This window comes from Suncus etruscus, chromosome 20 (assembly GCF_024139225.1).
Source record: "Suncus etruscus isolate mSunEtr1 chromosome 20, mSunEtr1.pri.cur, whole genome shotgun sequence".
Classification (NCBI taxonomy): Eukaryota; Metazoa; Chordata; class Mammalia; order Eulipotyphla; family Soricidae; genus Suncus; species Suncus etruscus.
The window spans coordinates 26283306-26309886 of NC_064867.1; the positions used below are offsets into that span (position 1 = coordinate 26283306).

At 41.8% G+C, this 26581-nt stretch overlaps 1 protein-coding gene across 1 annotated transcript in view; it reads left to right on the top strand.

The window, feature by feature from the left end:
- Positions 1-26581, top strand: part of NEK11 (NIMA related kinase 11) — a 220196-nt gene that overhangs the window by 146421 nt on the left and 47194 nt on the right. The window contains exons 13-14 of the mRNA XM_049766089.1: positions 8158-8318; positions 13581-13641. Coding sequence (XP_049622046.1) covers positions 8158-8318; positions 13581-13641 — 222 coding nt within the window. The remainder of the gene's footprint in view (positions 1-8157; positions 8319-13580; positions 13642-26581) is intronic.

A 26581-nucleotide genomic window follows, 5' to 3' on the forward strand; every position in this document is an offset into this window, starting at 1 on the left:
TCTTGCAAGTGACCAACTTTGGTTTGATCCCTGGTACCACATTTGGGCCCTGAGTGTCCCTAGAACTGTCTCCTGAGCACCACTATGTGTGGCTCACCCTTTACCCCCACCAAATAAAATCACAATGGATTGAAGCTGGAAATCAAAAGGGAGTTCAAAGGTAAAATGTAGAGCTTTGGGGTTACAAAGGACAAGGGCAAAGAAGAAACTTCTGAAAAGTCTCAGAGAAACATAGCTGCCTGAAGGTTGTGCCACTTCCACATGAGACATCTTTTCATCAAAGAGCTCCAAATTCATGGGCAGGCAGAGACAAGGATGGGACTCTGATATGCTGCCAGATGAGAGGAGCAATGGCTGTCAGGTTGAGACACTCACACTGACTCTCACACTCAATTGGGTCACAGCATGGAAAAGTGATGGAAAGATCTGTGGCACTGCAGCAGGCCAAGTGTAAGGTTTGATGGGGGTAGAAGAGAGGTGATCCCAGTGGCTAAGTGCCATCTAGGGTATTTGCCCATTTCTCCTAGGAGAAAAAGTATGTTCTTTTTTTTTTTTATAGGGGCTGTGCAAACTTTTCTCTGGAGGGATCAAATTGATTTTTAGCACTGATGGGGATTGTGAGCCTTTGGCCCTGCCTAGTATGAAACCTGAGTGGTTTTCTGTGTCCAGCAGGGGGTGCTTTGTTAGGGATGAAAACTGAAGATGTAGCATTGCCTTTTGGAATATGGATAACCAACCCCAGGTCTGCCTTGCAGGAATCCAGTGTCCTCTCAGAAGGGGATGATTCACCCCCAGCACTAGACACTGGCCTTGGCATCAGCATTGTCCTTGCATGCACTTCGAGGTATGACACATGAATGATCCAGATGATGGGCCTTAGGGTGTGGGGTGGGACAGGGACTATTCAGAGAAACTAACTTGCAGTGGTGGTGGTGGGGGGGGGGATGAGACAGGCTTTCCAGCATGGGACAGGGAGAGTGGGATGCATATTGGTGTGTAGATGCAGGCAGGATGCCTTTGGAAGAAGAGAACCATCACAGAGAATCATGCAGATGGTACCATTGTCTGATCACTGCAGGATAGAGTCCCATGGATCTTCCTTCAGGGGCTCCAAAGAGAGGGGACAGCGGGTTAGGGCAATTGTTTGCAATGGAAGTGGGGGAGTGCAGTACCATCCTCTCTCCTCTACCCTTGTTCTCTCTGGCTCTGCAATTGGTCTTTGTCTTGCAATTTTGTGGACTCTTCCATACCAATAATGATATGATCTTAATGTCATCTTAGACCTCCCTGGCCCTGGGGTATTGAGAGAGCATGGCTTATGTGGCTGCTTGAGTTGGGACTCCCTTCTTGAGGGCCTGCATCTACCCCTCACTAGACAGGCTGAGTCTCCTAATGACACCTACTGAAGTAAAGGAAAACCCAGTGCTTTCACCAAGTGTGTAATATGAAGCAGCAACACTGTCTTGCCCATGCTGATTGCCTCTTCCTCATTTCCTGGAATCAAAGTCCCCCCCTTGTCTATTTTCTTGTGTCTTACTTGATTTCCTTCCTCTGGACTCCTGTCAGCAATTTTTCTAAATTCTTATCATTGGGATGAGAACAATTAAGGACACTAACCCTTTCTATCTCCCGAACTATCACTTGTGAAACATCTGGTATGTGCTGAATTCTGTGCTAACTGAAGCGTTGAAGGCTGAGCAGGACTCGAGAGAGAAACTGAAGTGAGTGGTAGAGACAGCATTGACGTCTGACAAATGGCTCACTTCAGTTGTAGCCATAGTGAGGGCTCTGTTGTTTCCTAGAAAGTCCAATGAGGCTGTTTGTAATATGCAGACGCTGACCTCACTACCATCTGGTGATTTTTTCCCTTTACAGAATTTTTGTTGTTGTTGTTGTTGTTGTTACATAAAATCACTTATCTCTTTTATAGGTTTGTGCAGTAAATCTGAGCCAAGATATTTTATTCTGAAGTTACCCCAGGTCTCTGATGGGAGCTTTTTTATGAACAAAGCCTACAATGGCATTCTTGTGCTTGAGTTTCTGAAGGGAGAGTTTGGGAGTTGGGTGGGGTGGATGGCACAATAGGTGTGTTCAGGGGAACTAAGAAAGTATTGGGGTATCAACTGGAGACAAACCAACCTGATCATTGGTACCCTGGGTCCAAGTGCTACTTGTTCAGTGTGTCTCTCTTGACATAGTTGTGGTCTGGAGTGGTGCTAAGGCATAATTTTTTAGCAAAGAAATTCCATGATCTGAGAGCAAGGAGGGATATCTGGCACCATAAGCAATTATAATGAGCTAAACAGTGACAATCTAAACCTTCCTATGTGTGAGACATTTAAAGAGATGTTTAGCATAGAACGAGGCTGGGTCCAATATGACTGATGTCCTTTTAAGAATAAATTGAATGAGATCGGAGTGGTGGTACAGCAGTAGGGTGTTTGCATTGCACATGGCTGACATGGGACGGATCTCAGTTTGATCCCCCAGCATCCCATATGGTCCCCCAAGCCAGGAGTGATTTCTGAGCACATAGCCAGGAGTAACCCCTGAGCATCACTGGATGTGACCCAAAACCCAAAAATAAATAAATAAATAAATAAATAAATAAATAAATAATAAATTGAATGCCAAAAGTGCCCCCAGTTCACCATTGTAGAGAGTGAACCACTTGTTAGTCAAGAAGAAAACAAACCTTTCATCATCTTGAGCACCTTGGGCACCTTCCAGCCTTTAGAATGGGGAGGGAGTTTTAACTTTCTGTGATTAAACCACAATTTTCAGATGGGGGCCCTAGTTGGTAATCCCTGCAGTCAATACACAGTTTGGGACATGTCTGGTGTAAGGGTGTAGGGTAGAGCGGCCATTGTCTACTGTATTCAATTCTTTTTTTGTTGTTTCATTTTTTTCTGGCCACATCCAGTCATGCTCAGGGCTACATTCTGACTCTGCACTCAGGAATTACTCCTAGTGGTGCTTGAGGGGCCATATTGGTGCTGAGACTTGAATCTGAATTGGTTACATGCATGGCAAGCACTGTACCCACTATACTTTCACTCTGGCCCCATCTACTGTACTCAATCAGAAAACTGCAGGGAAGTAGCCCTAGGTCACAGGGCCAGTGCTGGACAGATGCTGATGTGGTACTGAGACTGGCCTATCCTGGGCCTATCTCCATCTGATCTCTCCAGGTGTGTGAGAAAGAGAAGTAGTAGCAATGACATCAGAACCTGGAGCTTTTGTGGTGACTCTTTGAACCTGATCTGTGTCCATACACACACACACACACACACACACACACACACACACACACACACACACACACACACACACACACACAAACACACACACACACACACAAAACAAGGAGCTCCTAGGTCTTCTCACACTGGTCTTTTATCTAGTTGTGTTGAGATGTTGCAGTTTATTAATCCCAGGTCTCTTCTACATAGGAGAGGACTGTGTTTTCTTTTAAAATACTGGTATTCTGTGTAAGTACCTTACTCAGGTAAGGTACTTGCTTGCAAGTAACCTGGATTTGATTCTTGGTATTCCGTATGTTTCCCACCCATTCACACCCCACTAGGAGTAATTTCCTGAGCAAAGAGCCAGGAGTAGCTCCTGAGCATCACCAATTGTGGTAAAAACAAAACAAAACAAAACAAAACAAAAAACACTTGTATTGAAAAAGGAATTTGGCCTTTTTCTCTTATCTACCCTTTTTTTTTTAGGAAAACAAGACATGCTGGGTGTAAGTATTGTCACTCTGAGACCTAATACTCCTGATTTTTTATGGGACAGTTACATGGTTGCAGGAGAAGCCACAGTGGGCCAAGCAATACATCATTTCCCTGTAGCCTTATCTCAGGATCTTCTGTCCCCTCAAAACAGCAGGATTCAGGGAGAAGAGAAAGAAGGGCCTCTCTGATCAGCAGGTTTGAGCCTGTAACATACAGAGGCTATAAAATATGTGTTTCCTTGGGTTGGAGTGATAGCACAGTGGTAGGGCATTTGCCTTGCATTCTGCCAACCCAGGACAGACCTGGGTTAGATACCCAGCATCCCATATGGTCTCCCAAGCCTGCTGGGGGTGATTTCTGAATGTAGAGCCAAGAGTAACCCCTGAGCACCACCGAGTATGGGCCCCCCAAAAAGCAAAAAACAAACAAAAAAATGTGTTCTCAACAACACCATTTATATAGGTGCTTCAGGAAATCTCTAGAAGTATGCTAGTACTTTAATCAAAACTAGTTCCATTCAGGACCAGTGGTTCTTAGAGTGGCTTTCTCTGGGAACTGGTTAAAGTAGGTCTATTTTAGGCGACATCTAGACCTAGTACTCAATAGCACAGGGTGCAGCCTGGCCCCTGTTTTAACAAGACCATCACTGACGTGATGGGAGGAGATTCATGGGGTCTCCATGGCTGCATTTAATGATAAAGAACACCTTTCTCCCAGAATAGAATGCTTCTTTTTTGCTCCAGCATGTATTCAAATTAAATCCCTTTGCCTAGGCAAGGCAGTGACTGTTGGATTATTTGTAAATGTGCTCACTCACCCTTCGCCATTGCTCCCTGGTGTAGTGGAAACCTCAAATTCCACCCAGTGGATCTGTTACAGTGAGAGAAAATTAAAGCTATTTTTCACAGACCATTTTCCCCTCAATGACAAGAGAAATGAATCTGAGCCTAACAAGGCTGCCAATTGGGCCTACACACCAAAAAAAAGTGACTTGATAAACAAGGGCCAGAGCACTGACATTTCTTTTGACTTTCCCATTTCTGAGCAACACCAAGTTCATGGTTTTTTTCGGGGAGGAAAATAAACAAACAAGAACTAAAGATGGAGTCTTCTTATTTTGTTCTTGGCTTAGACATATGTGGTTAAATGCATTTAACCCTGATCAGTTCTTTTCTTCCTTTTCTTTCTAAGAAAGGGCCCTTGGTAGGAGAGATAAAGCACCAATATTTAGTACACAATAAGTCATGTTATGGAAAGGGGTATTTAAAATTTTATGAGAAAAGACTTACCTATTATGAGGTTGTGATCTAGCCCACTGCCTATTCTTATATGTAGAGTATTATTGGGACAGAATACAATCATTTGTTTATGTTGTTTCACATTATAAAGAGTGGGTGGTTATGAAAGAAAACACACAGTCTACAAAGCCTAGAGTTATTATTGCTACTCCTTTACCAAACTAATTCATTACCCACTGTGCTGGAGAGAACACAAATAGAACCCTGAATAGGAAGGATAATGGGAGATGAGGGTAAAATGCTCGCAGCTCCTTCTAAAGGGAGACCAGAGAGAAAAGTGTTTCCTTATAGCCCACTTGACTTAGGGGCCTTGTGTATTTTGGTAATACAACTTCATAGTTACATATGTGATCCATTTCTTTCTGGCTTTGAGTTTTACAAGCAGAAATATGGAGTTACATGTTAATTGCTAGTAATTAATTGAATTATGCCACAGTCTCAACTATTATTTTATTTTTATAGCAACTCTATGAAATGGCATTTATACCCCCGTTTACGGATAAGAAGTTAGAAATTCTAGTTTGAGTAATGCCTTTTGTTATGGCCTTGATAACTAGAGCCTTGAATTAAATGCCAAAACCAACATACTAAAGTTCTCTCCTTAAATTGTGGACTGAGAAATTGGGTTAGCAAGTCACAACAAGCATTTGAAAAATGGAAGGGAATGGAAAATACCTGTGTCATATAATATAGATAACTCTTGATGCATGAAAATGTATTTCAATGATATGAATGATGTGCTTATATATTCATATGCATAAGCATATTTTGGTGTATTGGCTACCAGTTGTGTCATAGTCAAGTTGAAAGCAGATATTCTTGCATAAAGATGGTATGTGGTGGTGGAAACAAGAGAAAGGAAGAATATGATGAATAAGTGAATGAACTATAAATAACTTATAGAGAATGGGAGAGAGAACAAAAAAATGAAGGAAGAAGGGAGGGAGAAAGACTGGAGAACTTGCAGACAGACAGAGATGGAGAGAAAAAGAAAGAGTCACCTGTTTCTACCCATAACTCCTTTTTTCAGGGACTTCGTATCTGAGGACAGACTAGAAACCTGAATAGTCCTCTCTGTAGACTTCGACATTGTCTTTCTCTTGCTGCAATCCTATTTACTTTCCAAGTGTGTGTCACTTGGATTTTTATTAAATGACCCTTACGTTCAGTTCATCTTTTTTTTTTTTGCTCAGAATATTTTTTACCAATATTCTGGATATTAAGTATTGTGTGTCAATAGAAAATCATGGATAGTAAAGTCAGAGAAGTGCTCAGTTGGCAGAAAATTTTACATTCATTAAGTATTTTACTTTCAAAAGATTCTTACGTCAGCTAATAAAAAAGCCATTTTTATATAGGTTGAAATCGCATGAACGTTAGTATGGAGTGTTCCTAAATGTGGACATTGTCATTAGAATATTATTAACTCTTGTAGGCTATTGCTAGTGTATTCCCTTCTATCAGTTTTAGTGAAGAAATTGCAGCTCTCTAAATTCAAGTCTCTTGCCCAGGCTCTCATATAAGAGGTAGGAGAGTCTCAATCTTGAGTCTCTGGCCCCAAATCCCTTTTTCCTCCCCAACTAAACAGAAAGCAACAATGGGATGAAAAATGACTGTGTGTATTTGGGAGAATCATCTATTTTTTAGCAGTCAGCGTATAGAATAAAGCTTAAGATGTCCGTGGGACCCAGTGAAATAGCACAGCAGGTAGGGCATTTAACCCAGATTCTTTTTTCCTTTTTTTTTTTTTTATAAAATCTTTATTTAAACACCATGATTACAAGCATGATTGTAGTTGGGTTTCAGTCATAAACAGAACACCCCCCTTCACTAGTGTAACATTCCCACCACCAATGCCCCCTCCAAACCCCTGTCTATATTCGGACAGGCATTCTACTTCTCTCACTCATTAAGATAATCATGATAGATGTTAGTGTAGTTATTTTCCTAACTGCACACACCACGCAGTGGTGAGCTTCATATCGTGTGCCTGTCCTTCTGGCCCTCATCTCTGTTGTCTCTGGGCATTATTACAATGATGTCCTTAATTTTTCTTAAAGCCCATAGATGAGTGATACTATTCTGTGTCTATCTCTCTCTCTGACTTATTTCACTCAGCATAATAGATTTTATGTACATCCACCTATAAGAAAATTTTATGATTTTATCTCTCCTGACAGCTACATAATATTCCATTGTGTATATGTACCATAGTTTCTTTAGACATTCATCTGTTGGTTAACCTAGATTCTATCCCCGGAATCCCATATGGTCCCCCTAGTTTTCTGGAAGTAATTTTTGAGTACAGAGCCAGGAGTAGCCCCTGAGCACTGTCTAGCATGCCCCCCCCCCATAAAAAAAAGATTCCCATGGGTTTGCAATGGGGTGGGATATCATGATAAAATTTCTATTCTTCCTAAGGAAATATCTCTATTTCCAATACCCAGTAGTAAATTAAAGTGAGATCTCTATGCTCTGTGTGTGTGTGTGTGTGTGTGTGTGATTATTTCTCAGACTTTCTTGCTTGAAATAAGTACCAACACTATTTACTGTAGCCATTTCTTGGCGTACACAGAAATGACAGCATAGGGCCCCATAGTGAATACCTTCATTAAAGTCTTTCCTGGCCCTTTAGAAAGGAATTGTCATTTTTCCCCTCAAATCTTCCCAAACTCCATTGTTCTGGCACCTATCCATCTTGTCACAGTATCACACTAATATTTACCATTAAGAGTAAGTTCCCAGAAAGAATGCTAAAAGAGTTTTCCATTTCAGCTGCCTCTACAAACACTTTCTGTGGACACAGCAGTGCACTCTGTGTTATCTTACTTTACTCCTACAATGTCTCATTTGCACTAAGGATCCGGGCCTCCAAATGCCAACATTAAAAAAGTGACCATTTTTTTTCTTGTCTCATAGTCTTATTAGTTTACATTCAAAATGTACTTGCAAAGGAAGCCATCTTTTCTACAACTTGTTTCCTTTTGCTGGTTACTGTGTCCCACTGGCAGGAAGGTCGAGCTCCTTGGAATGCAACCCAAACCTGCATCTCTGGGAAGGTCTAGGAGCTCTTTGCTTGATTCTGATTAGGGAATTATGACATTAATTCTTTATTTCAGAAATCCCAGAAGACCCTCTAGTAGCAGAGGAATATTATGCTGATGTTTTTGAATCCTGTTCTGAAGAGAGTGAAGAGGAGGAAGAAGAAACTATGTTTTCTGGATCCGAGGAAGAAGACATTGAGGAGGGGCTCCAGCTTTCATGCAGAACGAATCAACAGGTATCTGCACCTTTCCCAGAGTTGGTGGAACTGTTCAATTTTCTGATTTGACCAAGACTTGCCCACTAGAGTCCAGGAATTTTAGAACCTAAAGTGGGGGAAAAGGGCCAAGAGTTGCTATAAAGACTCCACAAGATATCCTTAAAACTAAGGGTTTTGTGGACTAAGAGTTTGTGGACCATGTTGATAAAGAGACAGCCTAGAGTATCCAGTCCTTATTGTGGGTGGGAAGTGGCAGATACATGCCATATTGTTTGTACATTAGAATACCCCACATACAGCCATTGAATTGAAGTGTTGGCAGGGAGAACTATTTTAAACTATTGTTAACCTTTTAAAAAATGTTATTGATAACAAAGTGGATGAATGAGGGAAGTAGAAAACCTGTCCAGAGAACAGGTATAGAGAGGAGGGAGATTTGGGACATTGGTGATGGGAATGTTGCATCGGTGAAGGGGGTGTTCTTTACATGACTGAAACCCAACCACTACAATCATATTTATAATCAAGGTGCTTAAATAAAGATATTAATAAAAAAACAACTACACTAACAAAAATGTTATTGAATCTCAGTTACAGAACTATTCCCCCCACCAATGTTCCCTTCCTTCCATATATGTCCCCAATTTCTCTCTCATATCCTGAACTGCCTTTATGGCAGGTACTTTTGCTTTTTCCCTTTTTCTTTTTTCCCTTTTCCCTTTAAGGCACTATTGTTTGCAATACTATTACTGAAAGCTATCAAGCATATTACTTTACCTCCTTTTAGCATCTAGTTCTCATCCAAATTGGCCCCATCCTATCACTGTCATAATGGTTCCTTTTCTGTCCCAACCCCTCTCCCCATACTGTGCAAGCTTCCTACAAAGGACCCAGCTTCCTGTTTGTTTCTATTGTCTTTGGGCAATTTTCTCCTATATTGTTTCCTTACATCAGGGGTCTTCAAACTATGGCCCGCGGGCCACATATGGTATTTATTCCCATTTTGTTTCTTCACTTCTAAATAAGATATATGCAGTGTGCATAGAAATTTGTTCATAATTTTTGATTTTACTATAATCTGGCCCTCCAACAGGCTGAAGGACAGTGAACTGGTCCCCTGTTTAAAAAGTTTGAGGACCCCTGCAAATGAGTGAGATCATTCTGTGCCTGTCCTGGAAAAGGAGTTTTTGAATATAAATCTATAACTTTTTCTTCTGGTGTTCACATTGGAATCACATACATATATGCAAATTAGGTCTGGGGATGAGACTCAAAGCTCCTGTACTTTAGGGGGATGATCTTTTGGGATATTTCCAATTGTCAGGGATCCATTGTCCATACAACATTGAGACCATGTGCTGCCATAATACTCTGTTGAGGTTGAATGAGTGAATGTTATAGATAGCCATGATGCCGAGACACAACAGATCAGAACAAGCTGATGCGATAACGGAAAGGGATATTTGGAGTCCTGGAGGGACCATGTAGAGAAACTTCATTAGCAGCAGCATGAAGGAGAATGTATAGAATATGGCTTTGACAAAATGGCTGGAAAGGTAGGAAAAAAGATATTTTTTTAAAGGGAGTTGGAAGAGAATATACGGAGAGGGGAAGATCATGTGCTTTCCCCTGCCTCAGGAAAGGGTGTGTGGCAAGTCCATAATCCACAGAGTGAAGGTGGAGATGGATGAATTGAAGAAGTAAGGCCAATGTAAGTACTTTCAGAAGGTGTAGGAAGGAGAGTGGGCATCACTGTAAACAAGATTAATCCAGGATGAGGAACAGAGTATAGACTGAAAGTCCATCTTTGGGCACAGAAATCATAACAAAGTAGCCAGTGGGGATTGGCTGAAATATTTTGAGAAACAAAAGTGTTTCTTTATCCTTCTGGGAGTGTAGGCTCCGGTATAACATTTAAAAATATATATGTACGGGGCTGGAGAGATAGCATGGAGGTAAGGCGTTTGCTTCTCATGCAGAAGGTCATCGGTTCGAATCCCGGCATCCCATATGGTCCCCCATGCTTGCCAGGAGCGACTTCTGAGCGTAGAGCCAGGAGTAACCCCTGAGCACTGCCGGGTGAGACCCAAAAACCAAAAAAAAAAATATATATATATACATATATTCATTTGTAACTAAAGATCTTGGCAGTTCTGTATATAGATTTTTATCTCAACATAAATAAGACATCATCAAAAATGTCATCAAGAGAAGAAAAGCATACAAAAACTAAATAAGATTTAAAAACTCACCTAAAAGGACTTCAAGCAGGAGCTCTTATAACTAAATAAAGTCTTTTATTCTACAGCAGGAATATTGGCATTGAAATATGATCACATTATGCTTATATTTTCAAAACAGTGTCTTGTCATCTTTCAAATTAAGGTTAGAAATTTATTTTAGATAGCTTATGAAAATTTATTACAAATCAGGTTAGCTTTTTACTAAGGTCAGTTTTCTCCCCCCAAGGATCCATATAGATGTTAAGGTTGGAACTTTAAAGGAGCGAACAAGGTTTGTAATTTGCTTGAATGACAGTATTTGGGCTTAGCTTAAAGAACTGAAGATGAAAAACTTAAGATGCTCTGTAAGTGGTTTGGGCTAAGCCTTATAACACCATTTTTGGCCATCTTGTTTTTCTGTGGGACACCTGTATGAGAATTTGCCTCATTGTATCTTCTCAACAAAATAATGATTATAGAAAATCTTCCTGCAGAGGAAAATAAGTATTCACACTGCCAAATTCATTATGCTGAGATTTTTTCCCCCAGGTTTCAGAATTCTCTAATGAAAGCAACAGTAAATTGTTTAGGAAAGGAAAAACTAAAAATTGTGGGTTTATTCAATGACCCAAAGTGTTCAGGATATTAAAAATGTTAACTAAAACTAACATTTTAATTGAACTTTGGATTTTCTGTGTGTACAAGATTCACAAAATTAAAGTATCCAACTGAGAAAGCCTTGTACTTGCAATTCTTTTAACTGAGTTCAGTTATCCTCTCATTCATCATCTGGTACCATACTTAGCACACCTAACTCCTTTAAATATTTCTTGAATGCAAGAGGGAAAAGCAGTTCAGGAAAAGTTATGAAATACATCTGTGTGTAGCCAATTAAAAGTCAATGAGATCACGCACTCAACAAAAGGCATAATATCTTGATGCCAAATGACTTTTAGTTACCTCACTGGAGAGTTTACCCTCCTGGGAATACTTGGAAATTTTAAAAGACATGTTTGATTTTAAACCGTATAAAAGAAGGGGAGGATACAAATAGTTAACAGAAGTCAGGGTTGCTGCTAAACATCTTATAGTAGAGACATGGTTTGATCAGTGGTACCGCATGGTCCACTGTGTATCTTTCGGTGCAGCCCTAATGGCCCCCAGAACCACTGGGCACAAGTGTTCACCAGCATATAAATCCCCAAAAGTACCTCATCCTCATGCTCTTGCATTGAACTGCTTGCAGAGAATCTCTGGTAAGGGGGAGAAAGTCTTGATGTGAGTCATGGCCTAAGATCACTGGGACAGAATGAAGTGGTGTAGTCATCTTTGATTATAGTCTACCATATTTACTATTCATCTAGCTATTTAACCAGGAGAAATTTGGGTTTAGAGATAGAAGTCTGTTTAAACTTACCAATCGAGGGGCTGGAGAGATAGTAAAGCAGATAGGGCATTAGCTTGCACATGGCCAATCCAGTTGGATCCCCAGCATCCCAGAACCTAAGTTCTGCCAGGGATAGTCCTTGAGAAGAGTCAACTGTAAGTTCTGAATACAGCAGGCAGAGTATGGCCCCCAATCAAACAAACAAACAAACAAAACTAATAAAAACACTTATCATTGGAAGATAAACCTAGTTTTTAGGGTTTCTAGGCAGAAACTAAGGCCTTAGAAGTCCTTCTAGTTGGCCTAGACCTGTGCCATTAATGGAGGAGCCAGGTTTTAAATCTGAATTTGCCTGGTTGGTGTTTTCACATATTAACTCAATGAGTATGCCCTTTGTCCTGTAGCAGGAGGGATTCTGCCTCATGCCCTTGTGCTCAGGGTGGTCTCAGCTATATTTGGAGACCACAAGGGAACAGAAGAGAAGAGATTGGTTTCTCCTTCATCTGTTTCTGTGTCTGGTACCTGGACCCCGATCCTGGGCTGCACGTGGGGGACTATTTAATGAGTGCTTTGCCTTTGTTGATCAGCATTGCCTGCTCTACTTATTAACAGCCCTTTTGTAAGTTCAGAACATGCACTAAATTTCATCTCCTGCCTGAGAGTTGGCTGCCTGAACCTCACGGGATATCATTCAATGAAACATAGCTCATCATTGTAGAGTCATCAACTAGACTAAGGTCCATTTTTCTAAAACACACAATTATTGTAATAGGAGATGTGTTGCTTCCTCTGAAATGGAGCAGGTGAGCCATAAATTATTAATTTCCCTCAGCATAACCACAGACCTGGAGATAATAATTAAGATCATTATGATGCTGTTGGGATGTTTCCAGCTCTCCTGGGCAGAAGGCAGATATTTATTTCATAGTATGAACAGTATTGGCTGTTGATACAGTACTCAGATTTTAGAACCCTTGTGGGGGTAATCATCCCTGGCTGATGGTTAAGGTAAATCAAAAGTCTAATCCTTAAATTTATGATGCTTTAAAGACCACACATTTCCAGAGAACTGGATTTATAGAAGTACTCTGTTGGTTAAAAAAAGTATTTACCATCTTGTAGATTTTTTTTGTTTTGTTTTTGGGCCACACCCGTTTGATGCTCAGGGGTTACTCCTGGCTATGTGCTCAGAAATCGCCCCTGGCTTGGGGGGACCATATGGGACACTGGGGAATCGAACCGCGGTCCTTCCTTGGCTAGCGCTTGCAAGGCAGACACCTTACCTCCAGCGCCACCTACCCGGCCCCATCTTGTAGATTAAATATAATAGTTTACTATATAAAATTTAGGAATGACTGAATATAATACCATAGAAGAAAATACAGATTACCCATATGTGCCCCTTGGGGTCAAAAATACTGTTAACATTTTTAGTGTTTATTCTAGCCATCATTGAGGTAGAGCAATAGAGCTATGGTTTTAGATGGTGACAGGTGTATGTAGTTATACATATGGGTCTTTGTCTTTAAAAAAATGATGTCATATGATAAAATAATTTTGTAATCAGAATTTCTTGCGTTTTGCTTTTCCTAACTATAACCAGTTCATTTTCCCATTTATTTAAATATTCCCCAATCATTGTGGGAACTTAACTTTCTCTTGCTTTGACAGGACAGTGACATTGAAGCACTGGTCAGGTGTTTGGAGAATGTCTTGTGTTGCACCTCACTTGGTGAGTAAATTTTCTCAGATTGCTACCGATAACAGTTTTCCTGATTCTAATATAACATCTAAGAACTTGAAATCATGAAGAAATTCCAGCTTCAATAGCCCACTAGTAGATGAGGAGACTGAGGCCAGAAGAAGTCAGATACCTAGCTCAAGAATTTGGGAACTCAAAGAAGAAAAAAAATATTATTGTAAGTGACTGCCAGCCTCCAGAGATATTTATTGAAGACCTGGTTCTGTAATGATCTCTAGGTTTACCAAATCCCTTGAGAAGGGCCTCTCAACCTCTCTCATTCTGGAGAAGCAATTGCATTCTGTCATGACCAGAGAATGAGCCTGCTAAGTCAGTTCTTGGAAGAGATTTGGTCCAAGAAACAAAGTTGAAGTTTCTTTAGCGTTGTCACTCCCGATAAATGAGATTGCTCTGCTTCAAAGCAAAAATTCTATTTCTTTCTTCTCTTTCAATCCAAAAAAACCCAGCTGTGATCACTTCTAGTCCTGGCTGATAAACTGTCACACTTGACTGGGATAGAATAACAAGTTATTCTTAGAGGTTCTGCCTGCAAAGGACTGAGGTGGGTTTTTCTGCCTTTGAGACTTGATTGTATATTTTTGCTTAAAAGTCGCCATTTGCCTGGCACAAAGCAATCTTTTCAGGGCATGACAGGGAGAAAGAAAAAGACTTTGGGGACATTTTGATTAACAAAAAAGATTATTATAAACACCTAACTTGTAAATTAAAAGATGAAAATATTGAACTATGAAACAAAAAGCTTACACATGTGCTGAAGTGCAAATAGATTTTTTCCAGATCAACCCAAATGCAGGTTTCTGAGTAATCTTGCCCAGTAGCATGCTTTGGGGTTGGCACACCTCTGCTCTGCCCATGTTCTCATACCTACACTGAGGGTTCAGAGGGAATTCCAAGGTTGGCTCTATGCCAACAGCCAGAATTTATAAGACATGAAGTTCTGGAACACTGCTTTCAACTGGGCGAACTTCAGATAATGAATTGTTCAGCTCACTGGGTCACAGAAACTAATGTGCTGCTCCCTTGGAGGGTGACCTGCAAGAACCCACAGGTATGGAGAAGAGAATGAAATACATGCCTGGGAGTGAGTTCCCATGGCCTGAGAGAATATTACTGAATAGCATTCCTACATGATAATATTGATAAGAGGAAAAAAAAATGACTCCACTGTGTGTTAGAATGTGTGTGAGGAGACTGACTCTTCTCTTCATGTGGGATTTTTTTGGGGACTCTGGTCTTCTTGCTCAGCCCTAAGATGTGCACAAGAGGTGGGTTAACTGGATGTCATCGTGGTCCCAGCCCAAACAATTTTAGGTATGAATCTTGGGCCCCCTGAGATGCTAGGATGCGTTCTAGTTACCCAAGACCCTGGACATATAAAAGGACCATGAAATGAATGAATGAATGAGTGAGTGAGTGAATAAGTGAATGAATACAAATGGTGGTTTCCCCTGAAAGTGTTGTGAAGGGCTTTAGAAGTCTGGCAATTTTGGGGTGGAGAGATAGCAGAGCAGTAGGGCGTTTGCCTTGCACCTGGCTTACCCAGGATGGACCTGGGTTTGATCCCCAGCGTTCTATATGGTCCCCCAAGGCAGGAGCGATTTCTGAGTGCATAGCTAGGAATAACCCCTGAGCATCACCGAGTGTGGCCCAAAAACAAAACAAAATAAATAAATAAAAGAAGTTTGGCAATATTTCTTTTATTTATTTATTTATTTGTAGTAAGTAAACTGTTTCTCTATTTCAATCATACAGAGTCTGGGATCCTTGATCATCTCCTTCCTTCCCTCCTCCCTCAGTCTTTGAGTCCAGAGATTAAATAATTTTTAAAAATAGTTTTAAAGTTGTAACAATATAACATCAAAGGAAATGAGAAAAGGAGTGAGGAGGGATTAGGAGTGGCCAGAAATTAGGAGATGTTGCTGTGGCCAGAATGCCAGGATTTCAACTCTTGTCTGTATCCATTGTCTAACACCCTCCCCAACTCTTCCTAGACATTCAGCATCTCCTTCCTTGTGCCATAATCTGTCTTTTGGGGCCGGGGGAGGAGTCTGAGGAGTCACATATGTGTCCCACAGGGACCCTGTGCAGCTCCTAGCTTGGAGGGTTCTGCTTGATGGCTGTGTTGTATCTGGTTGAGTGGGGTGGTGGGGCATCTTCTGAACAGCTTGCCTCTACCCATTCATAACACTGGTGGCAATTTCAGTCCCCTGCCCTCTGACCTCACCTGCAGGTGGGATTAGACTAAGGAGTAGTTGGATTCTAGGTGGGGGGCTGGGGAAGAGACCTCTCTTTGCTGCTCCCCTCATGATTCCTGACCACCCCTCATCCCTTTTCTCATTTCCTTTGATGATATTTTGTTACAACTTTAAAAATATTTTAAAAAATTATTTATCCCCTGGACTTGAAGACTGAGGAAGAGGAGAAAGGGAAGGAGATGATCAAAGACCCCAGACTCTGTATGATTGAAATAAAGAGAAATAAACAAACCAAAACAAGTTTCCTGATAAACTTGTTTTGTTTTGCCTGTGTTGTGTAAAGTTATGGTTCTCAAGAACCTCCTGCAGGCATTCAGTAGGAGCAAATCCAGGGGATCACACCTACATGGTAAGTGCTCTACAACTGAGCAATACCCCTGGTTTTTCCAAGAGACTAGGAAAGTAGATAGGTCATAAGTGACATAGGATTTGTCACTTAACAATGAATTTTTGAACTTAGATGTATGAACACACTATATGTTTCAAACTCATTGCCCAGTGAGCATGTTAAAATATTCCACAAGGGCTTCTTTTTACCCACCAAAAGAGAAAGAGCACCAGAAATGGCCTGGGAAGGGGCACGAGAGATAGCATCACCTTGCATGCAGAAGAACGATAGTTCGAATCCCAGCATCCCATCTAGTCCCCAAACCTGCCAGGATCGATTTCTGAGCGTTGAGCCAGGAGTAACCCCTGAGTGCTGCCGGGTGTGACTCAAAAATAAACAAACAAAAAAGAAATGGGCTGGGAAATGAGTTAGACCAGGCTATGTTTAGCTTCAAAGCTCTCACATTGGGTAACATAGTTTGACATCCTCTTCTACCCCACTCCAGATTTTGTTTTGTTTCCATTTAAAACAGGGCCTGCTCTGGGAGTAATTTCTCTCCCTAGTATGGCCAAGTAGAGAAGAAGCTTGATGGAGCTTGAACGTGTCTCTCCAGAGATTCTGAATTTGAAGGTGCCCTTTGAACTCCAAGTTTAGTGTCTTCATCTCTCCACCTCCGGGCCAGATGAGACCCCTTAAATCAGCGGTTCTACTCTGGAGTCAGAATCAAAACCCCTTAATGGGTTGGTAGAAAGACATGTATAGACCCCTTAAACCAGCAGTTCTACTCTGGAGTCAGAATCAAAACCCTTTACTGGGTTGGAAGAAAAACATGTCTAGGCCCACCATGAAATTTCTTCATTTCCCAGAAATGTGGTCTGGACCACATTCTGAGCTGAGACCTGAAAACTCTGAGGAGCATGTCATGCCCTCCTGCCTAGACTTGTGATTCTGACTAACAGTTCTGAAGTATATAATTAGATGCGGTGTTTCTTAAAAGGAGAGCACCCTTGCCTATAAGCTAAAATGAAAGGAGCATCTTTCCATAGATTTCTCTCTGGAGGCGCTGTCAGCGTGTGCGGTATGGCCTGGTGCCACCTGCAGGCACTTCTGGGGAACTGAAGGAAGTTCAACCTCACCCTCAGCAACCCTGCCAGTTACTTCAGGAGACCGGAGAGCCAGATTTTGAGACATATTTGGACATACATATTTGGAACATGGTCCTAGACACCAGTGGAGTGGGGACACAATAGAACAACACTTATAAAAATACTTTGTAATAATATTCAGAACACTTAAACCTACTGCTATCACACAGGGAGGCCATAGTGTCCCACACAGAGGCACCTCCATTTTGACACCCCAAGTCCTATCTCCCCTCACACCACACACACATAGTTTTTCCATGTGGTACAAGAAAAAAAGACCAATCATGAACAGAATGCTGATTGGTCTCAGACTTAGATAAAAGGAGGAGAGAGGCAATTGTAAAGGGGGCCAGGATATAGATCACAGAAATGATTTCACTGATTTGACCCCATTGGCAAAGATGACCACAGTAGAAATAAGTAGGTTGGGATACATCTAACTAAAAAGGGGTTGCATGGGGGCTGGGAGCTAGTACAGAGGTTAGAACATGCACCTAGCAGCCCCTGTTGCGAGTTCACTTCCTATGTGGTCCCCTCTGCAAAATTGACAGGTATAGCCCTAAAAGCCCCCAGTATTGATAGGGTGGCAAAGTGTCCCCAGCACTGCAGAGCATTAACAGCTTTGTATCCTTAGACCTTTGCAACCAAACCATGAGCCTGTTGGACTGAGAATCGCCCCTCCAGAGTAGTCTTTTAGTGCAGTGCCAGGAGTAAGCCAAAACACAAACAAAAGGACCTTGAACTTAATCTTGTGTTTTAGATTTTAGACTCCCAGTCCTTTACTAGAAGCAGAAAAAAACCTTTTTTTTTTTTTTTTTTTTTTGAGGCTTCTCTGAGAGTACTACAGGACTGGGCTTTCATCACCCTGACAACAGTTGGAGTCACTATAGTAACATGCCCATGGACGACTCTTAAAGATTTTTGTTTTGTTTTGGGGTCATATCTGGCATGATTCTCTGCTCAGGACTTACTCCTGGTGGTGCCCAGGGAACCATATGGAATGCCAGAAATTAAACCCAAGTTTCCTGTTGTACTCTGACCCCTTCTTGCCCATATTTTCATTCTTCCTGTTTTTTTTTTTTTTTTATGTAATCAGGTGATGCACCAAGGCAACAGAGGAAGGTTAAAACGTTGGAGAATGAACTGACCTCCAAGAATGCCTCCGGTGAAGTCCTTGGCCAGTGTGCTTGTAAAAAGACTCATCTTGCCTCGCTGCCAGCAGTAGAGAGAAAGGACGAAATTGATGCCTTTGAGTCCACATGCCCCTTTCAGATCCCTTTAGTGTGTTGATAGGTCTCCTTAGGTTTTTGAAAATTTTCACCCCTCAATTCTTCCACAGAACTGTGTTAATAGCCATTTAACCTCTGCTAAATAATGTGGCTGATACGGACCAGAGAAGGCATCAGGGCTTATGAATCCCTCAAAAACTGCCTTTGCTTGAGCTCTCCAAATGCTAAGCCTTCGCATTGGATGACTGACAGCCATTTAACCTTGCCACACTCTGCTTTCCCCCTTGACAGAAAAGAATTTCACATGATAATTTGAACGATGTCAACATAGTGTTTCAACTTTAGCTCCTAATGCCTTTGGAACTGCTCAGATTGAAGGAGATGGGGGTACTTGGGACCCTAAATGGCTGAAATCATTTTTATATAAATGGCCGCTATCTCTTCTTTTCATGTATGAGAGACATTTAAGTGTCCGTACATTTCATACATTCTCTCTTATTACCCCCCCTCCCCATGCATTCTTTAAAACTTGAAAAGTTAGCACCAGAGTGAGTTAGGACAGAAAGTAAATCACATTTGCCTTGCACATGACCCCAGCCCTTGTTTGTTTTCCAGTACCACATGATCTCTGAGAACTTCCAGGTGTGGTTCCTGAGCACAGAACCGAGAGTAGCCCAATATGTGATCCAAACTCCATCCCCATCCAAGGAAAAAATATAAAAGGATGCAAGACATTCAGAATTATTGGCAATTTGCAAAAATACTCCTGTATCTGCTAACATGTCAGACAAATTTATCTAGCAAATATGTAGTATGGGAATAAAGATAGGGGAAAAACTCAGGGCCATGGTCAATCTGGGGTGAATACCCACCCATAAAGTCCCCCAAGCCCTCCAAGATTCCTGAGCACAAAAGCAACAGCAAGTCATGAGAATTGCTGGGTTTGACCAAAATAAAAGGATGGGGAGAGACTCTGTGGTATAATACTCTAAAACAGTATTAGTCATTGAGTGGTATGCTCTTAGCAAAGAAAATCAGGTAAATCACCATTATCTGCAGGAGAAAACAACCCAGTCATCTTTTTTTGTTTGTTTGTTTGTTTGTTTTTTCTTTTTGGTTTTTGGGCCACACCCGGGGACACTCAGGGGTTACTCCCGGCTATGTGCTCAGAAATCACTCCTGGCTTGGGGGACCCTATGAGATCCGCAGGGATTGAACCACGGTCCATCCTAGGTTAGTGCATGCAAGGCAAACACCCTACTGTTTGCAACACTGCTCTGGCCCATGCTTTTCTTTTTCCCAGTCATCATGGTCTAATGGAGGAATTCATTTTTACAACCATGCTCTGGTCTCTTCTTCACAGATGGTTTCACCATATCTGACATATGCTGCAGAAGAAATGGTCCTAGGTACTGAATTACAAAGAAGTGTTGGGTGTGGATCCTGACAGATAAGGGTGACACAATTGTACTAGAGACTCAGAATTGAGAAAATGGGGCAGTTGCTTGTAGTTTCAGATATAGGCATCACCTATATTTCAGATATATTTCAGATATAGGCATCACCTAGGAAGCTTCAGGAAGGTAGCAAGGGCAGATTAGAGGATAAGGAGAAAGTCCGGACAGGTGGAAGGCACAGGATATAGGGGTGGGTAGAGGAGAGGGGGGTCGGCTTTGTTTGGGAAGACAAGACAGTTTCTTTTCAAATCTGTTGGTGTGAGCCACCTTACTTGTGAACTTGATCTGAACTATCTTAGTGCACTTTTTCACTCTGCCGTAAATAACTGGGTCTCCTTTCCTTTGTAAAGAGGCTTTAGTATCCAACACATATTAGTGTGGAGAGAAAATTTTTCTACCACTTACAGTTGATTTACCATTTACCATGTTGAATTAAATGGCTATCAAAATAGTACAACTTGCACTTCAGTTGTCTGCTGCAAATATTTTTCTAATCTATTTTATGTCTATGGGTTTTTTATTGGTAAGGGAAATTTTTTTAATTTTAATGTAGTCAGATAGAAGTACATTTTAGGGGGGATGGGGTTGTGCTGGAGTTTGAACGCAGGGCCTCATATATGCAAGACAGATATTCTACCATGGAGTCGCCTTTCATAAGATTCCAACTTTAGTTTTTATTATTCTCTCATCCTCCCTTCTTTGGTGGTGTTGTGATAACTGGGGTCTCATTCCCATATACTTAGCTGGGGTGATCACATGACACTCTTTGAGGGGCACACTCAGTAGTGATCAGGGATTACTGATGGTTCTGTGCTCAGAAATTACTTCTGGCAGGCTTGTAAAACCATATGGGATGGCAGGGGTCAAATCCAGGTCATCCATGTACAAGACAAGCACCCTACCCGCTATGCTATATCTCAAGCTGTGGTGCTAAGACATGTGGGGGTCATACATGTGGCTCTGATGGGTGCTCACTGAGGTTTGCTCTCCTTTGATTTCAGAGTATGCACACCTCCCCAGGGCTTGCACTCTTAGTGCAGACACACAAGATGCGTTTGTTGTACTCACTTTGAGGAGCCACTGCAGTGCTCTAACATGTGCTCACCATTTGGGTAACACTGCCCTGGTTGTAGTACTTCTGGGGGTTAGGGGAGGACATACCGGCTTGTGGTGTTTACATACACCTAGCTATAGTATGGCCAGAAATCCTTTATGGTACCAGGAAATCACATATGGCAGATCTGCCAGGATCATCTCAGTGAATGTAGAACACTAGGGATTTGAACTTGTGACCATGTTCCAACAAAAGCCAAGTGGTCTAAACCACTGTATGCTTAATTCAGACTTCCAGCTTAAGAGTTTCTTTTATAGACTCCTAATTATTTTGGGAGGGTGGGGAGCACACCTGACTCTGCTCAGGGCTTATTTCTTGCTCTGCATTCAGGGATCACTCCTGGGAGACTCAGGAGCATAGGCAGTGCCATGGATTGAACTCAAGTTAGTCGCATGCAGGGAAAGTTTCCTGCCTATTCTATGATCTCTCTGGCCCCAGATGCCTAAAGTTTTAAACACTTTTATTTTTCACACTTGACGTCTTTATACCAGCAGAATTTTTCCCTTTCCATTTTAATTTGGATGTTCTACTTGTCATCTCACAGCTCCTGGCTTGGTTTGGCGCTACTGTTCTAATTCAATCCTTTACTGCTACAAAAATATTCTTTTTGTGGGGAGTTTGGGTTTATGAGCAATACCAAGGGGTGCTTACTTAATATTCCTGTTTCTGTGCTGAAGGGTGACCTCTAGCAGTGCTCAGGGGGCCATAAGCATTGCTGGGGATTGAACTGGAGTAGGTTACATGCAAGGCAAGTATCTTACTTCCTGTTATTTTTTTTCTGTCCCTTGATTTTTGACATATTTATTTTTTTATTTGTTTGTTTATTTATTTATTTATTTTTGGTGTTTGGGCCACACCCAGCCAGTGCTCAGGGGTTACTCCTGGCTGTCTGCTCAGAAATAGCTCCTGGCAGGCCCCGGGGACCATATGGGACACCGGGATTCGAACCAACCACCTTTGGTCCTGGATCGGCTGCTTGCAAGGCAAATACCGCTGTGCTATCTCTCTGGATTTTTGATATATTTAACCACAAAAAGTGTTTTTGCCTAGGAAAGAGTTTTGTTTTAATGTATAGGTTATTATAACCTAGAAGAGTAAATAACCACACAAATCTACATCACTGAATCCCAAAGAAATCATCAGAGCACTGGCTAAGAGCTGCTTCCAAGTCTCACTAGGTAAGACCCCCAAATTTTGGCGTTTTATTTTATTTTATTTTATCTTATTTTGGTTTTGGGCTGATACTCAGGGGTTACTCCTGGCTATGCACTCAGAAATTACTCCTGGCTTGGGGGACCATATGGGATGCCGGGGGATCACACCATGGTTAGCAGCACATAGCAAGGCAAATGCCCTACCACTTGCATCACCACTCCAGCCCCCAATTTTTTATTTTTTTAATTTAATTAAAGAACCATGGTTTATAAAGTTATTGATGGTTGAGTTTTAGGCATAAAGTTTTTTGACACCACCCCCACCAATACTGTCAGTTCCCATCATCAGTGCTCCCATATTCCGTAATCCCTCATCTTCCAACCAACCTCCGGGTACTTTAAAGTTTAGTTTAATGTATCAGATCTAGGTTTCAGCTTAGGTCTCATGTTTTCAGTTCTGTTGAGTCTGTGCTTTGGAGGTATAGATAGCTATATCATTCTTCCAGCTTCCCAGTATAATCAACACCCATATCTGTTTTTCTTATTGCTTTCCTTCATGCCTTGATTTTTTTCTTTTCTGTCCTCACGCCAAAAGGGGAAGAAATAAGGTTATAAGTCAAGACACAGAATATACAAAAACTCTCAACAGCAGTGTGTTTTTAATATTGAAAGTTGGAATCAAAAGAAATGAGTAGAAACAAACTGATACAGCTTCTAGAACCAAGTCTTCAGGCTGTGGCTGTGTTAGCATGAAAGGTGAAGTGAAAAGAGATACAGAACTCCTGTCAATCTGCACAAACATGCTGGCATAACACAGTGTGAAAGTGGATCCCAAGTTTCCCTTTTCATCTCCAAGCTTGAGTCCAAATAGCAGGGATAAGAAAGATAGCGATGTTTTTCTGGTTCCCCAAAAGGGAGGTACTGGTGCATTTCCCTGGACTTGAGCCAGTTCACTTGCCATTTCAGGAAAGTGGGTTTTGTTCCCAGTGCAGAGAGTCTCTTGTTTGCAGCCTGGAAACTTCTCTGTCACAGCCTATTTCTCTGCAGGGTGCTTTCTACTCTACACCTTGCCTTTGTATTCATTCATAGTGATTCTGTTTGTATGAGTGTATACACGTGTGTTGGGGAAGTTCAGTTTTTTGTATGAATATGTTTGGGATCTGGGGAGCCATATCTAGATGTACTCAGAGACTGCTTATGGCTCAATACTCAGGAGTGATCCCATACAGTACTCAGGGAACAATATATAGAGCTGGAGTTGGAACCAGAGTGGGCAAAATGCAAAGCAAGTGTTTTACCTACTGTACTATCCTGAGGTTCCATGTTACCATACACCCCTCTGAAATGCCATTCACTCCCACCAGCTTCTATGTCTTGTCCACATCTAGCAGCCGAAATATCAGTCTTACCCCAGACCTTACTTCTTGTCTTACCTGTTTACTTGCTTCTGTGTTTGTATTTGTTCTATGCTATTCCTGGCAGCCTCTCCTGGCATTCAAGGAGAAATGAACATTGCAACCCACTGAACTCCCAGGGTGTGCAATCTTCTGCACAATGCAGTTGAGTATTTGCTCTGTGAAATAACCTGGGGGTAAAAATAGAAAGCTGATTTTCTTCCTGTGTTTTGGAATTTCTCACCTCCCGCCTGGGTGGAGAAGTTGTCTTTTCTAAACTGACCCACTTACTTTTTCTCAAGGACTTATGGGAGTCATGGGGTACTGCTATTTCACTGAGAAGCTGCTGATGCATAGCCTGGATAGGTACCACAAAGGCAAGGCAGAGTTGGAATGGGAGAGTCAATACCAGTATATGGGTGGGCTGGACAGAAATCACAGTACTGCCACTTCAAAGTGGTATTTCTTTTTCTTCTCTCCCCGCCCCTCTGTATTTGGGCCACATCCAGCTGTGCTCAGAGTTTACCCCTAGTTCTATACTCAGGGCTCACTCCTGGTATGAAGATTGTTGTGTGTGTGTGTGTGTGTGTGTGTGTGTGTGTGTGTGTGTGTGTGTACCAACAGAAAATTGAGTTTTTCTGCATAAGTAGACATCAGGGAGTTCAGGTTCCAGCCTAGCCTCTGCAGCACCCACATTCATCCCAGAGTCCCTGGCTCCCTTCTGCTAAGCCATCCCAGAGGTCAGGCAAGATTCATTCTCTCCAGAACTGTCTGTTTTCTTCCCCTGAGGAACCTGGATGTGCTACTGTAGCAGAATTGGCCACATCCACCTTAGAGAGCTGCTTCTGCTCAGGGCCATGGCATAATCCCTCTGTTTCCTTTTTCCACATACCCCTTTCTCTCAGAACCTAGGAGGGCAGGAAAGGCAAGTAGGAATGGTTAGGTCATTGTCTTTACTCTTCACCTTATTAAATTATCCAGCTTATTAAAGTCACCACTGGAACATGAAAATCTAACCCAGTCCCCATTCAGTGGGCAGCATCCCAATTGGCAAGAAGAAAGGCCTTCTGGGAAGCTGAAAGGTTGACACTATATTTCAGTAAATCCATAGACACCAATGGAGAGATAATAACACCATGGAGAGATAATAACAATTACTTCAAATTGACCCTTGTTGATCTAAGTTTTGATAATTACATTTGACTCTATTTTTGCCTTTGGTAATAATATGAAGTATATTTGTTTGTGCCTGCAAGCTGGCTAGGTGGCAAATGGGAAATTGGGGATATTGGTAAAAGGAAGGTCATACTGGTAGTGGGATTGATATTTAAACATATAATGCCTGAAAGAACTATATTGTGAACTACTTGGTAAATCAATGTATTGTAATAAAGAAATGTAAGCAAACAAACAAACAAATAGTGATAGATTGACCTAGGCACAAATAGGGCAAGAGAAAGGAAGTGGAATTTGTTTCAGACTATGTTTTCTCACCTATAAGGTAGAGGGGAAGCCTTGTGGTAAATGATCTCATCTGTTTTTGAGGAACCAAAAAAGATTATCCCTATTATGTGCTGACCATTTACAAGTATGTGCCCTCAATGAAGGTTGAGACTGCAGGGTGTTGAAACCTTAGATGTTAGATCTCTAAGGGCTCAGCCTCCATTTTGGTCCTGCCATTTCCTTTTGAACAGTGCTCTCCAACATTTTTTCAATGGATGCTGAGGATTGTGCCACAAGGAGAAGTGAAAAGGAGGAGGTAGAGGGAGAATTTGGTCTAGTAGCCTGTGGTAGAACTTTTTTTTTCTTGGTTTTTGGATCACACCCGACGTCGCTCTACGGGTTACTCCTGGCTTTATGCTCAGAAATCGCTCCTGACAGGCATGGGGGAACATATGGGATGCTGGGATTCGAACCACCATTGGTCCTGGGTCAGCTGCTTGCAAGGCTGCTTGCAAGGCAAATGCCCTACCACTGTGCTATCTCTCCAACCCCTGGGACTTTTTTTTTTCTTTAATCTCTACCATACTTAGGTACTCTAGGTGCCTCTGGAGAGGGTATGACCTTAGAAATGTCAGTCTCCCTGGATGAGGTAGCCACAGTCTGAAGTGTGGTCTGAAGTGACCACAACTGGAAGATTGATGCCCCCAACACTCCCTATGCTGAGAGGGTCTGTCCTCTCAGATATTAGAGATATTGGAATGACTTGTGAAGACAGCAATCAACCTGCTTGGCAGATTCTTTGGCACCTTTATGGCTTCTCTGAGATTCACTTTTCTCACAGGAGCAGTTCAAAGAAAACCCTCGACATACTGTTAAAGTGGGGCAGCTCCAATGGGCATGATCTGCAGGCATGGAGAATTGGAAGGAAAAAAAGCAACCTTTAGAGGAGGAGTTTAGTCCAGTGACTCCAAAATCAGCATGTGCAAATCCTTGTCTGGATGTGGTCCTTCAGTGGCAGGTTCTAGAAGCAAGTCACAGAGGTATCAGGAAATCTTAGGTCTGGTTCTGGTCATCCTTTCACCATATAGTAGTATACCCATAGATAATCCCTATAGCAGCTCTGGGCCTGAGTTCCCCCAGAAATATCTTGTCCTGAAGAAGTCTGTAATCACTTTCAGATCCAAATCATGATGATTCTCCAATGTTGAGCCCAAGGGTTTATAAACTGCCATCCACTGGCTCACTATCAGCCACCCCCCCAGGCTGCTCTTTGCCAGTGTCATCTTCATCTACAGAACAGAGCAATTACAGAAGAGTTCATTTTGTCCTGCCAGGTCTCAATTCTTTGGCTCTTTATCCCCAAACCTCACCAATTACCCATTAGGTGAGTT